Source organism: Cavia porcellus, unplaced genomic scaffold (genome assembly GCF_034190915.1).
Source record: "Cavia porcellus strain 051 isolate PalLab524CR breed Dunkin Hartley unplaced genomic scaffold, mCavPor4.1 scaffold_8, whole genome shotgun sequence".
NCBI lineage: Eukaryota > Metazoa > Chordata > Mammalia > Rodentia > Caviidae > Cavia > Cavia porcellus.
In genome coordinates, this window is record NW_026947491.1 from 63,450,951 (window position 1) to 63,467,736 (window position 16,786).

General features: G+C 36.2%; 2 protein-coding genes across 5 annotated transcripts in view; both read right to left on the bottom strand.

Annotated features, from left to right (window-relative positions):
* The window catches only part of Ptprb (protein tyrosine phosphatase receptor type B), a 128,613-nt gene extending 124,631 nt beyond the window's left edge, over window positions 1-3,982 (bottom strand). For all 3 annotated transcript variants that reach the window (XM_013159195.3, XM_003475922.5, XM_063255138.1), the window contains exons 1-2: window positions 3,875-3,982; window positions 2,214-2,606 (exon numbers count right to left, since the gene is read on the bottom strand). In XM_013159195.3, the coding sequence (XP_013014649.2) occupies window positions 2,214-2,606; window positions 3,875-3,929 (448 nt within the window). In that variant the 5' untranslated portion in view covers window positions 3,930-3,982. The remainder of the gene's footprint in view (window positions 1-2,213; window positions 2,607-3,874) is intronic.
* Window positions 3,983-4,598: 616 nt separating this feature from the next.
* Window positions 4,599-16,786, bottom strand: part of Ptprr (protein tyrosine phosphatase receptor type R) — a 276,029-nt gene continuing 263,841 nt past the window's right edge. For both annotated transcript variants that reach the window (XM_013159524.3, XM_063255140.1), the window contains one exon: window positions 4,599-5,763. In XM_013159524.3, coding sequence (XP_013014978.3) covers window positions 5,670-5,763 — 94 coding nt within the window. In that variant the 3' untranslated portion in view covers window positions 4,599-5,669. The remainder of the gene's footprint in view (window positions 5,764-16,786) is intronic.

Sequence of the window (16,786 nt, forward strand, 5' to 3'; positions counted from 1 at the left end):
AAGGGGTTTCAAAGAAATGTGATTATATGAAAAATTTAAAAATATAGCCTAATTTTCTATTTTTATTCTAATGAAAATCCCTAGAGTAGCAACAGTTGTTTAAAATACTATAGTATACTATACTATAGTATACTATAGATGCTCATCCAAAAATTGTTCCCAGTGATTTTTAAATTGAATTTTAACCTATTTTGGAATTCTATTGACCAAGTGAAGTAGAAGAAAAGCAATGCCAAAACTCTTAGAACTGGGAGTTAAATTATGATAATACCCTGTGAAGCTTCAAAATACTTTTTTAAAAAATGCACAACTTTAAAATTATTCTCAAAAAATGTTTCAAAGAATGAGTGTGCAGTGTGGCATAGTGGTATTGGAAGAGGTGCTTTGGAAGAAGGGTCATTTCTTTCTGTTATACTCTGATATAATTGCCTATTTGCTTACCTGTCTTCTCCATTACTCTAGGGAGTAAGAAGTAATTACTGATTTTCAAGCTTGACTGCATATTTGAATCACCTAGGAAACATTTTGCAAGTACAATACTTGATGTAATTGGCCAAGAGGATGAAGACTAGACATTAGTAGTATTTAAAAGCTACCAAGTAAGTCTAATATGAAGCTTGCATTGAGAATCACTGGTATCAAGTACTTTGTGCTGTAAAGCACAAACTGTGGTACATGGTAGGTTTAGATAAATATTACTTGGATGCTTGAATGAAATCATAAATGTTTCCTTTATGAAGCAAAAGTGACAAATATGGCTCATAATTTTACCTTATTTTCTTCTTTCTTCTACTAAAGAATGTAAGGAAAATTAATATTTTATGGATGGTTAATGTGCATATTTCATATTTGGACTGATTTAGGTTATATAGTATGCAGTTGTCAACTTAAAAAGGTATTTGAAATCATTCATTGCAAACAAACATGTTTTGGTTAATTTTCACTGTGGCTTCTCTAGCAAGACAAATATATTTATGTCACGTTAAATATCATATTTTATACTATGCTAATTTTATCCTTTATCTCTAATCAACAGTAAGTTGAAGATAAGGTGGAAAATATGCTGGTCAGTTTTTAATTGTGTTAATGCAAAAGTATGCGTTATATCTCTATATATTCAAGTATGATTTTAAAATTTTAACAACTTTTTTCCTAGAATTTTTTTAATTCATGCTATTGACTATATTTTGGATATGGCATCTTGTAGTTAATTACAAAAGTTCTGTTCTATGTACTTTTACTCTTGAAGTCCATCACTGGACATATTTTCCATGTGTGTCAAAGGTTAAAGGAGATGTTTGTAAGTTATTTTCTGTATTGAATAGCTCTCGCTCTCTAGTGGATCCATACTGCTTTTTTTTTGGTAAAGTTCCAATGAAGAATCTTCTGCTAAGGCTTGGGGAATCATCTCACTTCCTATGTGGAGCAGTACAATCAGTGTACTTACACTGTTTCTGTGCTGTTTGTTAAATGAACCATGGGAAATGAGTGGTTGCAGATTGGAACTGTATGTTGCGTATTTTCTCATAAAGGTCAATTGTCTACCTGATATTTAAATCTTTATCTTCTTTGTAGAGCCAGTAATGACATAAGAATAAGAACAATAACTTTGAATTTTTATTGTAGAAGACCTTATTAAATTCAATTGGTATCTAATTGTTTAACTTAATGAAATAAATGAGTGACAGAAAACTGAAGATTAGTAAACACATTTTGTTAACACATTTTCAACCTTAAAAAGAAACACTTAAAAAAAAAGACTTATGGGAAGAGTAGGTGTTGATCTCCAAATGGTGACTCATTACATGAGAAGCTTTGTAAAAACATCAAGATCTATTCCTTCCCCTAGGAATCTTATGCAATCCATTGGGCAAAAATGCATAGTCATGCATTTGGGAACTACAAGTGTCATGGAATATATACTGGACAAGAATTTAAGAAAATGGTTTTAATTAAAGCTGTTTTACTGATGATCTGGAACCATGTACTTAATCTTGACAAATTTCATTCTCCTAAGAAAAGGGCTTCATCTCTAGATAATTTATCCAGTGATTTATTAGGTCCTTTGTGTCTAACATACTGTGATTCAGTTTATCTTTTATAATTTCCTAAAGCAAACCTCTACTAGAGAGATAGATTTACAGCAAAAATGTTTAACTTAAAGATGTTTAATAGAAAGAATCTCAGAATTGATTCTGAAAGGAATAGCTCACCTTTTTTTAAGCAGAGGCTTTCACTGACCAGTTCTCCCTTCTCATTGGCATCTATTTTCATCCAGCTATGGAGGTATTTCTTGCCCTTCTTGATCACTGCCTTAGAGCCTTGTTTCTTAAGAAAGCAAGATGTATTTTCCATCTCAAGGAACCCTTGCTCATGGCAGGTCCATCGGGGTGCCTGGGAGCAGTGTGTGAAGATAGCTGGTTGGAAAGGACCACCAGAGGATTTGGAGGTACCCAGGCACTGAGCAGATTTAACATGCTGGAGCTTTCCATCCCGAGTCCACAGCCACTGCTGGTTCTGGTTGGTCCCATTGCATGAACCCACGATCACTTTCTGATTTATGAAAAGGCACTGCTGTTTCTGGACATGAACAATCTGAAACCCTTCTGGAAAATGAAAAGCTTATAAAGTACTGTCACAGATATAAGGATCATTAAAAACAAAACTACTCATCCATAAATCAGCTAAGTAACAATGCTAGATATTCTTATATTATGCTATTTTAATCATTTCAAGTGAATATTCCCAGATTCAGCACATATTTAAAATCTCAGCAGAAAAAACAATAAAATTCTAAGACTGATAATGAAAAATATTAAAATGTCACACTTAGCAAATCCTCTCTCTCACCTTTTTAAGCTTTTTGGTGGTTTAGGGAAGTAAACACACACCCATTAGAAAAATGAAAAGAAGCTTGGAGGTGAAACAAAACTATCTAAAGAATATGGTTTTCTTAGAACATGGTATGATGTCTTAACCCAATTAATTACATGTGCCATACTTGTGTAAATGTTAGTTTCCTTTGTAACCTTTTGACTCACTCCAGAACACCTTTCCCACTAGTAGAAAAAGTATCCTCCCTTCAATCCTTAAATTTACATTGCAATAAACAATTGTGTATAAATCATGTAGTCTGGCCAAAACTTTCAAAATTAGATGTTTGTTAAAAGAAAGGCATAAAATACATCTTCTCATCCCTCTAATCACAATCTGTAGCTAAAAGCAACCAAGGGAAAAAAAAATCTATTCTCAAATGAATTTGTCCTGGATTATTTTGTGACAAGATCTACATTCCCCCAAAATGCCAGAGGAAAGGGCCTGGCATTAATCTAAAAAAAGTTAAATACCACTATTAAACATCCATATTGAAAAATGAGATATGTAGACATTCAGTGAGTTTTTACTTAAATTTCCCAGCTCTCCAAAGGCAAATATTCCGCCTTTCCAAATAACAGCTTTTAAATAAAACAAATTTCCTTGCCTCTTTAATATATTCCTCAAGTTTTTTTCTTTGACACAAAAGAAAGTAAGACTATAAGCTTGATAGAAAAAAATAACAGGGGGAATGCGACAGCCTGCTACATAATAATAAAGCATTTCTCCGGGTTCTTCACTGGTTGCTGTAAAGATCCCTTTCAGAAGCAGTGCTGCCAGAATTGGGGGGCACGGAAAGAGCATTTATTTGCTGTGGGAGAGAAATCCCAGCCGTATGGGTGCAGCTGGCTGCTTTCATTCCCCCTCCTCAGTGTTTTTGACCACCATGCGGTGTAGACCTTACTTTATCTGCCTCATTTTAGGCATTTTTCAAAAGTCAAGGGACTCCTCGGTTAGATTTGGAAGAGAGACCTCAGGAAACTGAGGCAGACCCACTCACCCAAACTTGTGAAGATCAAGCAGGTAAGAATCGCCACGTAAAATTCAGCCTCCATTTTCCACTTAACAACTGTTCACGCTTCGCTTGGGGAGAAAAAAAAATTCTCGTAGATAAGAGAAGCAAAGACTAGGAAGGAAATGTGCCTTCATGGTGAGGGGAAAAGTCAGTGACGAGCACTTCCTCCAATTGAATTGTTTGGGGGAAGTTTTACACCAGTGTCCTTTTGTCTGTTTCCTTAGAAAGAAGGGATTATGATTACCTCTCTCTTTTAAAAAAATATAGATCTAGCCTCCAGGAACAGAATAAACCTTCTTAAGTTGTCACCTACCATCTCTTTGGCCCGTGATTTTGTAACCTCAACAGGGAAGAATTGTAATGTTAGATAATTGAATGCTCCTGTAACATTACATCTTGTCAAGTGATGTGATTCTGCTGAATATATGCAAACCAGGTAATTTATGAGGGTCCATGACAAGTGATATAGATATAAACATGTACCATTTGTATAATGACATGATGGGAGTCTATGAGGAAAACCACATAATGATGGCAGCTTTAGATCATTGTCTCTCAAGTAATGATAATATTACACACTAAGAGTCATCACCATTGGGCAGCTGCAGAAACTAAAATTAAACCCATCGCACTCCCTACTTCATGCTCCCCCAAACAGATAAAAGTCTGTCTCCAAGCAGAAAAGGAAAAGAATAGACTTTACTCAATATTTAGTATTAAGAGTAGTTTATTGGCAGTATGAAACAAAGTCAACATTGTTGCATTAAAAATTCATATTTGAGCAGAACATCTAGATGTTTGCTGAGTGTAGTTATTTTAATTTTACCTCTTGAGGATTAAACCTTTCGGAAATATAAGGACATCTGAAACAGTGTCCTTATAAAGAACCAGGTTGTATCAACCCCAAAGGTATCAGCCTTTTCATGGGAAAGGGATTCCAGGTAGATAACATATTCAAAAATCCCTTCTTAGTAAAAGAGAGACAAGTATTTAAAATTTGTGATTCTTCACAGTTGCTACAAATTTGTTTTTCCCTTTTAAAGTAAAACAAGTCACAATGTAGAAATATAGTGGATAGAGTTCCAGAGCAGGAGCTACCTCTATGCTTAATAAGAGAATAAATACATATACATCCGTTGACAATCATTGTGCTCTGTAATTGATTGACAGGAGGTACTGTAAATACACATGTAATAGATAATATTATCAAGACATATTTCCATATAAAATAGTTACTGCTTTGATTGTTTTCCAAAACAAAAACTTATTCATTAAAAATCCATTATCAGTCACTTGCAATGTTAGCAGCAAGGTTCTGTTAACTGAGACAGGTAATTGCATTTAACACAGGAACAGGTGAACAGCTGTTCACAAGACAGACTCTGCAAACATTAAAGCATCTAAACACACAAGAATGATTTCTTCAGCAGCTCATCCAGTCATCACCTGATGACAGTTATCACTGAACATTACACACAGACATTCTCGGTGGCAGGTAGTCAGTACAGACAAAGGAAATCCATTTCAGGCTGTGTGAGAAATCTATCACACCTCATCAGCATAGGACCTTCAAAGTGATTCGGGGGATGCTTACAAGTGCATTGTTATACACAAAGGACTGGCAGTCTTGCATGTGTTGCCAAGCCTTCCACAGTCCATGCCACAGGTTGGCTTCAGAGCTCATCTTTCCTTTCTGGTAGGAAGCTCCTTTAAGAAGCCTCAAAGGAGTAATTTGATTAATCACCCCAAGAAACTGATGATCTGGTAAATCTTCAGCGAATCACTGGACAATTTCTGCTGTAAGCCTGCTCTCGTAGAGGCATAGAGCATGGTGCACAAATTCATACTGCTCACTGGTTTGAACCATTCCACCCCTGCAAGGAAGACATCATAAAAGAACATTTATTATCATTCTACAGTCTCACAACCAAGAGACTATGAGTACATTCAAGCTAGCATGTTATGCCAAGACATACAGAATAACGATTCCATTGTCCTTCCTCTTACCTATATCCAAGTGTCCCAGCCCGTGAAATTAATGTGATAATACAACCACATGCTGTATTAAAAACATCATAACATGATGTATTACTCTTTTTTGTGGAAATCCTAGTGTGAACAAACCCACTGTGCTACCAGTCATGGGAAAGTATAGCACATACAACTGTGTATTCTACACAATACATAAAGATAATCTTAAAGGACCTTGAGACTGGGCAACATATTTATTGTGTTCTCATTTTTGGTTATTTTAGTGTGTACTCCTATGTACACTAAAAAATTTGTGCACTGGGGTACTGTATTATTCTAGCAGTTGCCCTACATATCTTCGTCTCTTGTTTGCAACATTTTCTCTTGTGCTTGATTTGTTGTAGTGTGACTTGATTTGTTGTAATGTGAATTTGTTCATCATGGCCCTAGGACCAATGGACCTCACCATATGTATCATTATATAGTAGGCTTGGCTATCCATATTTTGTGTAATGTATTTAGTGTTGTTTGCATAACAAAACTGCCTAACTATGCATTTCTCAGAAAGCATCCTCATCACTAAGCAATACTTCTCTATCTGTCTATCTATCTATCTATCTATCTATACCTATGGCTTTACCCAGTGGCTGATATGCAAGGAATGTGATTAATTTTAAAGGTATCATTACAGTGTGGTGATACAGTTAAATACATAGACTTTAGAATCAGTAGGCTATCTGAATTCAAATTCCTCCTCTGGCCGCTCCTATTTGTGTCATCTTGCACGAATTCTTAAAACTCAGTTTCCTCCTCTGTTAAAGCAGGATAGTAACAGAACTTCCTTTAAAAAGTTGTTATATAGGTTAAACAAATTCAGGTTAGCTGGAGTGCTAGTATTACTTCATAGGCACTTATCACTCATCTTTCGTGAAAATGGTTTATACCAGTTGAATCAAAATTGATTGAAGTAGGTTAAGCAAATAAAACTCAGTTGTGAAATGTCCTTTTTTGAAGTAAAAAGAGAGTTTATCATGGACTTATTTGAGTATGTCACATAGGGAAATAATCACATTTTAGGAATCCCTATAATGAATGGGTCCTTAAATGAGTAATAGGGGAAAGCCAGAGCTTTGTCATCACTGTCTCCATAACTGCTCAGCATTCACTTTGTCAGCAGATTATTGGAAGGCAGCAGCCTTCTTGGGGAAAAAACAAAACAAAACAAAACAAAACAATGCTTCAATTATGGTTCTTTAGTTTGACAAAATTATCAGATATTAAAATAAATCATATTTATATTTACAGCTCACTGAATAATAATATTTATTTTTAGTAACTACTTCTAGTATTATAAAAGTCTCTAACTCTGTGATCATACAACTAATTTCATTTTAGCTTAATTCTATATTTTGCCAGATTTTCCTAGTACCATTCAAGATAATTTTCAAATCACTTAAACTTTTCAATTTAAAATAAGATACATTGCCTGACATATGATTTCTGGTTAATTACAATAACTAAAAATGAGCTTGTATCTGTGTTTACTTGTCAACAATATATATATATATGTAATGTATAATATTAGAGGAGTAAGATTTCAACCTAGTAAACTAAACAATGATTCCACAGGCAGATTAAACATGATGCGCTCATGATGTATTTGTCAAGAAACAAGGAGGTAAATTTAGTTTTCAGTGACACAAATTTAATGACAGAAAAATCTCAGCAGTCCTTTCCCCTAGAATTTGTTGTGTATTTTGTTGACCAAATGTTCCTTAATAAAACGTTTACATAAGAATGGCCAGCTGAGGATATGCCAACTTTTTCTTTTTTTGGCTGTACTGTGACAGCTGGTCACATCTGAAAACAGCAGGTGTATGGAAGATGCAGCTTGGGAGATGCAGCCACAGTAAATATTAGGGCAGCTCCAAGGAGCTGAGGGGTACCTCCCTTCCTCTGGCATTTGCATGGCTCAGGGGACTGTAAGACTTGCCTTGAGCCGTGGGCTGTATGTGGAACCTTGCAAGTGCTCCATCCTTTGGGCTCTGCACTGTGAACTTTCTTCCACCATTCACCTCTCACTGAGACAAAATTTTCCCTCTCTTATGTATTCTGGTCAGTGCAGTATTTACAGGGCCTATGGTGCATGAATGGAGTCACAGGCTTGTTTTAATAAACATTTTACCCAAGGTGGGTCAGCAGTGTGTTTGAATGATCAGAACAGATTTGCTGTGATACTCTGTTAACTGAGTCAAGGTTATTTCAGCCAGTGAAGAGAAGAATATGGCAAAACATACCCATTTGTAGTTAGCAAAATTCTAATAGTCTGAAGGCTTCAGGAAAGAATATGGAAAGTTCTATTATTTAGCACTTCATTTGAAAAACACAAATGAAAGAAGCATCAGAGGGATCCTCAAAGAGCATTCATCCCAATTACTGACCAACTCTATAGGTTTTTCCAGAAGGAAGCTGGATCTACGATAAAGATCAGTCAGTCTTTGCTGGAATGCTCATGGCCCTCAGTTCTTTTAGAGACAGACTCTTTGAGATTGGCGGAAAAACTTCTGAAGATACCAGACTGAACCTGCACTTCTCCAACTTTCACTCACTGAAATAACCCAAAAGAGCCTTGAGGCTTCCCTTAGAGTCACACAATAGCTCTCCAAATGCTGGAAAACAACCATCAAAGTCCCATAATCTTTTTTCTCTAGACTAAACATCCTGTGGTTACTCAATATGTCTGTCCCGCCTGGTTTTCCCATCACTCACCAATCCCGTCTCCTTCTTCCATAGGCTATTTTATCAAATATGATCTCCTTTGAGTGTTGTGCCTACTGCTGATGTGCTTCAACCTGGGAGCACATCTTCTCCCTTGAGCTACACCTTCCAGATGGGTGAATTTGCATTCGCAGGTGCACCAAGTAGTAAGAGCCACCCTGCCAACACGCCTGGTGCACCGTAAGTGTTTTAGGGTATTGTTTGAAAATTTAGGTTAGTCAGCAAGATTTCTTTGAATGTGAATATTGCAGATTTCTCCCACACTCTACTTCTGCTATTAAATTTTTGAAAATAAATGGAGGGGGCTGGAGGTTTAGCTCAACGGCATAAGCGCCTGCCTTGCAAGCAAGCAGTCGTGAGTTCGATCCTCGGTACCGATTAAAAAAAAAAAAAAGAAAATAAATGGAGGATTTTCTATTTATTCCTGTTAATTTAAACTTGTTAATTCTTTTTCTCAGCACAAATTTCTTGTGTCCTGAATCATTATTTTTATCAGTCAATACAGTCTTCATTTCCAGGTAGCAAGGATGCCTTACATTTTATCTAAGTATTTTACACAAAAAATAGAAAAATACAGGAGTCAGAGAGGGTCTTTATTATGTAAATAATTTAATATTATGCTATATACTGCCTAATAAATTCTAAATTGTTCCAATTAAAGTGTAGATGCTTTAAGTTAAGGCAACAATTATTTCACAATCTTTTCATATTTGTAACAGTGAAAAGCACTTAATATTCCGAGGTCAAGAAGATTGCTTGCTGCATGGTTATCGCAGATATGCTATTTTCATGTCATGTGGAAATGGATCAACTTTGAACTAAAAATTTTATTCCAGTATACATTCACTGAGTCTGGTTCAAATTCAGAAACTTATGACAACCATCTTGGAAAATACTCAGTATTCTTCCCATTTCATATATAGTATATAGAATATAGCATATAAAATGTTTTGTCACCTTTTTGTAAGAATTTAAAACTTAGGATTACCGTTAAGATATTACTCTGTTATCAAGCAGGCACAGACTTTTTATGGCGTGGCCCTGATAAGAAAAACCCAGAAAACTAGAACAGTACCTATATGCAAAGCATCTTTATGAAATAAATGAAGCTAGATGGAACTTTCAAGAGACTTTTATAGCAAATCACCCTGTCCAGTTTAGCTCTGATTTGCTCTCGGGTACCTCTGGGTCAGAGAGGACTCTATGGACTCGCTGAAATCTAAATCTGTATCATTGAAACAAACTTCCTAATGCAGGCTGGTCTGGAATTTTAGAAGGAATGATGCTGTTTGTATTTCTTTAAAAGGAATCATTTGACTGTCATTTAAAAGGCAGGCATTACAATAAGTCTTTTACTTATAGTAGGTTATAGCTTAAACTTAATGAAGGTTAAGTTTTTAAAAGGTTTCTGAGGTGACAACATGATATTTCAGAGTGGAGTAGACTATGTGGTCCATAGTGGTTGGGTTGTCATTAAACAGAATGCCTGAAATAACCAGTATTGCCAAACATGTTATATTAAAGCTTGGTCCCTACTTGGAAAATCCTTCTTAGGTACAAATCGATTTCTAAGGAAATGTAACACCTTAAGCCACAGTAACTACTACTGAATAGGAATTAATAAAAAAAATAGGAAACTTAAAATAAAAATGGCCAAGGATTCCTAGTTAATTATGAAAGTGGTTGGATTTGAAAAAGTTGGAAATATAAGATGTCAAATTCATCACCGGAGAGAACAAAGTATGTTAGGTAAAAACAGAACAAAGAAGAACCAAACCTCAAATATTATTGTCAAAGTGAATCCTATCTCTACCACTGCTTTACCTTACTACATAATCCTTACAGTTCTCAGTTTTCATGTCTCATAAACAGTGATAAAATAACAGTATTCTTCTTCTAGAAGTTTTGTGAGAAATAAATAGGATCCATTCAAAGTGTTTAGCATGCAGACAAGCCCTTATACATTTCACAAATATTAGCTATCCTTGTTATTGTTGCTCTTTGGTACTATCTGTTCAAACAAAGCTGGCCAAGATGTTCTAGTGTGAGACTTCTGAAAATCATGCAAAACTAAGAACCAGCCTGGCATAGAATATAAGATTGCTCAAGTCAGGATAGTCTAGATGGAAAATCCAAACATTTTAAAAATGACTAGTTAACCACGTTAATTTTTACCTCACTTAAGATGTAGTTTGGTGGGTTACTTCATTATCATTTTAAAGGATGATCATAGTTCATTTATATGAATGGGATGATCTTCAGGATATTTTATTTTGTGAGAAAAAAGTATGCTATATTCAGTTGCATTCATAATTTTTGTAAATAATTTTTACCAATACATTAAAAAGCCTGGATGAATACTAAACTATGACTATTATGCTTCTGTATTACTTTAATTTTTTTTTTGTATTTTTGAGACAGGGTCTCACTATGCAGTTTAGGCTGGCCTTGAGCTCCCTTTGTAGCCCAGACTGTATTGAACTCTCAAGGATCCTCCTGCCTCAGCCTCCTGAGTGCTGGGATTACAAACGTGCACCAACATGTCTGGCTATATTACTTACATTATATAAGTAACACATACTTGTGAACACAATAAGCAGAAGACATTCAATAGACTTTCTTAATAATACACATGGAGATACCAGGGATATAGCTCAGTGGCACAGTGCCTGCCTGGCAAGTGCAAGGTCCTGAGTTTGATTCTCACTGCCAAATAATAATAATAATACACATGGATAAAATAGATCTCAGGTTTTCTCATACAGTCTATACCCTCATCTTCCTTGCCCAAAACTACACTCCTTAATGTTTCTGGATCCTCCACAATATTCACTAGTCTGGAAGAGAACTGTAAAGGAGGCAGTTGATGGAGTGTAAAGTAATGGGCTTGAAATCCGGCAGGCTCAGGTATAATCCTTGTTTTCAAATCTACTAACTGTGATTTTAGACAAATCATTTAGTTCCTCCCAGCTTGGGTTTCCTTATTTATAAAATGACGATGACAAATGGCATCTTGTGTTGTGAGGATCAAATCAGTGACAGCAGATCAAGGGTTGGCCCTTGGGTGTTCTGAGAATCCCCAGGAACCCAGGCTCCTCAGGGGTCTCCAGGCCTTCACAGGGCAGATGAAGAGGTTAGGTGCTCAGGACTAAACTACTAACCTCAGCTCTCACCAGGGCAGTTGCACTTTTATTGGTCTTCTATATTGATTCTCTGTGGAAGATTTTTCTGCCAAACATTTTCCATTATTCAGTGGCCTCACAAGTAGTATTTACCTAATAAGGTTTCAAAGTTTAAATAAAGTAATTCACAAAATGCTTAGCACAGTGCTTGCCCTTTATTAAGGAGTAAATAGATACTTGCTATTCTTTTTCTTAAACTTCTGGTAGGTGCTCAGTTAACTTTACCTGGACTGATCATACACTCTGGGGGCTCTTGGAACAGTCATGATTTACTGCTGTTATTTTGATGTGACTATTATTAAGGCCACCTTTCACTCTCAGAAGTGCCTTGGTTCAGATGCTAAATTTTTTGTTCACCTTAATTATGGCTCATCCCATGCCTTGGAAAAAAGTAGTTTCCTTTACTACAAAAGGAGTGTTGTCTGTGGGTAGGATTTCTCCGAGGCCATGGAATATGAACACTATATACGATCACAACAGAAATGATTCATATATGCTGCTCTTGTAGAAATGTCAGATATTTTATATTGCATTAGCTTTACCAAGTCCTCAAATCAGTTTCCATGCAGGGAAGCACGTAGCTCTCTCAGCTGGGGGTAAACACAAGTTAAAAAGGGGAAAATGAAGTTTTTTCCACTCTGCTAGTGGGAGAGTGTATTGGAAAAAAAAAAAAAAAAAAAAAAAAAACACCTCTCCAGAGGCCCAGGAGAGAGATTTGGTTTCTAACAAGTTAAAATCGTGACCTTTTGTGACTGTTAACTCACACACACAGAGAGCAGCAGCCCTTCCTGCTGGGCTGCCCAGCCCGTATCCGGTCTAATCAGCAGACAGAAGAAATTCTGCACTGGTGACTCACTTCTGGGCTAACAATGGAATTCATGCTCCTTTGCGTTTTATTATTTTCAAATCTGGAATTCTTTTGGTAAAGTTTGGTACAGTAAATTTAGAACAAAAGGTGTGAATGTTAATGTGCCTCACGGGTAACACTCTGACAGCTTGGGCGTCTGTCAAGGGAGGCTAAGTCTGCTCTAATATGCAGATCCAGCTGTAAGGCACATCTTAGCTGGTCCATCCCGTGTTTTCTCAGGTCTTTACACAGATGTCATAAGAAAAAAGAACTTTAACATAAATGTGACTGACTCTGACCAGGATTGTGAACATTTCTCTGAATAGGTGTGTCCTAACATATTGTAGAACATAATAGTCAGTCCAGATCAGATAATACAGTAATTCAGCAACAGCTCTAGCATACTTTGAGTTTCACTTGTTCTTCTTGAAAACTGACCATTTTGTGAATACTCAGCTTAACCTCAATTAACTCCTAGCTCCGAGAAAGGAAAACGTCCTGGAAACCCCCTCGAAGAATCAATTGCATAACCGCTTTTTACAGAGCTCTTATTATGCTCTGAGCAACCGTAAGGCCAAGACAATGTGTCAGTTTCTAGGGCTTTATCTCTAAACATCATTAAAATAAGTGAACCAAAGGGCTGAATTCACTAATTAAGAGTATCTTTGTGTTTGGTTGGCAATGCAGAAACATAAGGATTAAGTGTAAGGCTACACGGATAAAACTATAGCAACAAGTAGAGAATTCAGTGTTGAAATTATTTTAATTGGATTTTGGAAACAGACTATTCAGGTGGCATATATCAGCCTAAGAAGTTAATGGTAAATATATCCCTTCTTTAAAATTGTTATAGATAAGGAAATAAGCAACGAAAATCATTGCGCTAAAGTGACTAACTGAAACATTCAGACAACAATATGACACACCCTGTAGGTATTTTTAAAAATGTTGTCTGAGGATCAGGGATGTAGCTCAGCGGCATATGTGCCTGCCTGGCAAGCATGAGGTCATAAGTTTGATCCCGGTACCAAAACAAAAACAAAAAAACAGTTGTCTGAAAAGGCAAAAGTCAGGACTTTACATGTCATTCAATTTAAAGCTTCCAAGGTGAAGATGTGCAAAGACAGTTACAGATTTCACCACTACTTGTCAAAAAGGAGGATTAGTTACATTATTTCTTTCTTTCTGGTGGAGAGAAAAAGAAAAAGAAAAAAAAAATCCTGGCACCAGATATTCTTTGTTTCACTTCTCAAATTCTGTTTTCAAGTTCATCCAGTGTGTGGAGGTATCAATGAAGTTTAAAGAACCACAGTGAGAAAAGTTGCCTTTGGTCAACCTGCAGTGGAATCTGTTCTTTCTTCCCTGATGAACTGCCTTTTCCTTAGTCATTCTTCCATACTGTCCAGGATGAATTTTCTAAATGTCATGGACTGCTTTATTTGTGCAAGCCATTATTATTTTTCGAAGGTTTATCTTTTATACTCTGTGTTAGGTGATCTTTTGTCTTGATTGTGCAACCTCAGTGTATATAGATTGTCTTTCTGAATCTTTTGTGGTTGGAGCTACTACAGTGGAAACAGGATGTTTGAGCTCCATAACAATTAGAATTTTTAAGTAGATATGGTCTTAAGTAGATAAGAAATTTAAGTAAAATATGGAAAGGCTTTCTAAGAAGTGAAAACTGATTATACTATGGTTTACTGCTGACATTACGCATCCTTTTTTCCACCCATCTTTTGGAAATTGTCAACATGTGTGTATGGTAAATGTTAATAGGAACATATGATTAAGCAAAGTATCCTTTATCATAACCATGTTGGCCAATAGAAAGGTCAATGAATAATGAATGTGTCACATGTGTACATTATAATACATAATCTAAACTAAAATCACCAAAGACAAGCAATTTTGCTGGTTTATATAGAAAGTAGTTCAGTGCTATTGTCAAAGTATTAGCATATGAGCTTCCATCTTTATGTTTCACCCATTTACATTTCTCACTTCAGAAAACAACAGTCTTTTGGGAAACCAATAAATCTAAAACTTAACCAGCTTAATTTGAGCAAAATTAGAAGTTCCTCTCAGAGTGACAAAAAAAGTCAAAATACGTTATTTGGCTTTGTATACATAATTTACCCTTTTTGATTTTAGAGTCTCTTTCAAGAATGAAGGGTTTGCTTGATATTCCTGAACACTCCTTTCCTGGTGGGTGTAGGCAAATGTTGTGTGTATTATTGTCATCCTATTATTCTCTACAGAAGTAAAGATTTAAAACTCAAAGAAAGCACTTGCTGAAAGGAATGTTAGAAAGCACGTTGATCGCTTCTCAATCACTGAATCCAGGGATGAAATGGAATCTTGTTGGAGAAGTCCTCATATCTACTTGAATTACATTATTATTAGACCAAATAACTACACATATGTAGGGTTTGTGTCACTCATTTTGAAATATATGCAGATGCTGTTTTGAGTCATAGAATGAAAATTAATTTACAAGCATTGTGGGATTCAAAATATAACTATCAGGTAAAGTTTCAAAAATATTTCTCTCCTCAAAAAGGGTCTTCACAACTACTCTGCTTCTTCTCTCTTTTTGCTACATATGGAGGGGCCAGACAACTGGGCACACAGAAAATTAGGCTAAGACCCAGGCTTAGCATGCAGTTCCTGGTCATTTGGTCCAGGATGCCTGACCCCTCAGCCCTGGGGCTGCCTGCTTACCTATTCATCAGACAATGCTCAGTTCCAATGACTGCATTATTCCCTTCATCTTTTGATTAGAAATGAATATTGTGGGCATGAGAGATGATTCATTAATACTCTTCTAAATACAACACCCATGGGTGACTTGCACCAAATTTGAACTACTTAGAAAGAAGAAATCTTATTTTAGCTAAAACTATGCTCAGAACCACAGACCTATGACTCTGCCACGAGAACTGTAACATCTATTAATAGAAGTTTCCCTACAGCCAATAATAACAAAGTCTTGCCAGAGAAAGGAGAGCTCCACCAAATGATGTTGCATTGTTTTCTTACTGGAAGCGTCCACTAAGTGTCACACACTATTTCTTAACTAGATCACTTGAGTTTATTGATAAAATGTAAATTTATAACTTGAGTACAAATGGCCTATATTTGTCCTGTTGAATAACAACTATTATGCATTGTAATTCTTTTGCAGGGGGTGACTTAGGATTTTGAACTTGTCCATTGACAATGTCTTGAAATAGTCTGAAATAGTCCAGATTTCATAAATGCAAATCACGGCCTTGCCTGTTTCTCTGCCATTAGCCATGTCAGGATTTCTCAGAGGACACAGTTGTAAGCGATGGGGGCAGACTGTAAAGAGAAGATGCATCGCGAGCAGCCTTGTAATACTGGTGACTGGAGGCCATTGTTAAAAGAAAAGGTTAGGAAAAGACCTAGGGCACATTTACTCTGCAAAGCACAAAATAACAGCCTTCTCACATATAGGCCCTATCTTTTTTTTTTTTATCGGTACCAGGGATCGAACTCACGACTGCCTGCTTGCAGGGTAGGCGCTTATTAGGACCTATCTTTTGTACTCCTAATTATACTCAGCTGGATGTTTCAATTAGCCATCCCCTCTTCTCTTTCCCTTATTTAATGGTCCAGGTTCAGGCTGAAATTACTACCCCAACTTCATTCACCACCAAACTTCTTGGAAGAACAATTTATAGTTTTTATTACAATGCTTTCTCTTCCACTTAAATGGTACTTGAGAAAAGTTTTGTATGGTCAGAGTAATGTAGAAGAGTGCTTGAACAACGTTAAATTGATGTCTGTGCTGGAGGACTTTTTAAGTGTATTAATGCTTATTGTGGCTCTTCAAGTAGACAAGAGTTCTAAGTCATAAAATACTCGGCTTCTATTTCAAATTTAATTGAGAATTTGACCTGGCCTGTGGGTAAGTCCATGGAGACCCTAGAGGGGGAGTGGAGATGAAAAGGGAACAAGAGACACAAAGAGTGGAGACAAGTTGAGGAAGTCCAATCAAGTCTCATTTATTCACGGAAGGAGTAACAAATATATAGGGTATTGAGGAGGAGGGATTTGGGTTTGAGACATCAGCAAGTAACTTAGCAACAGTGTCAA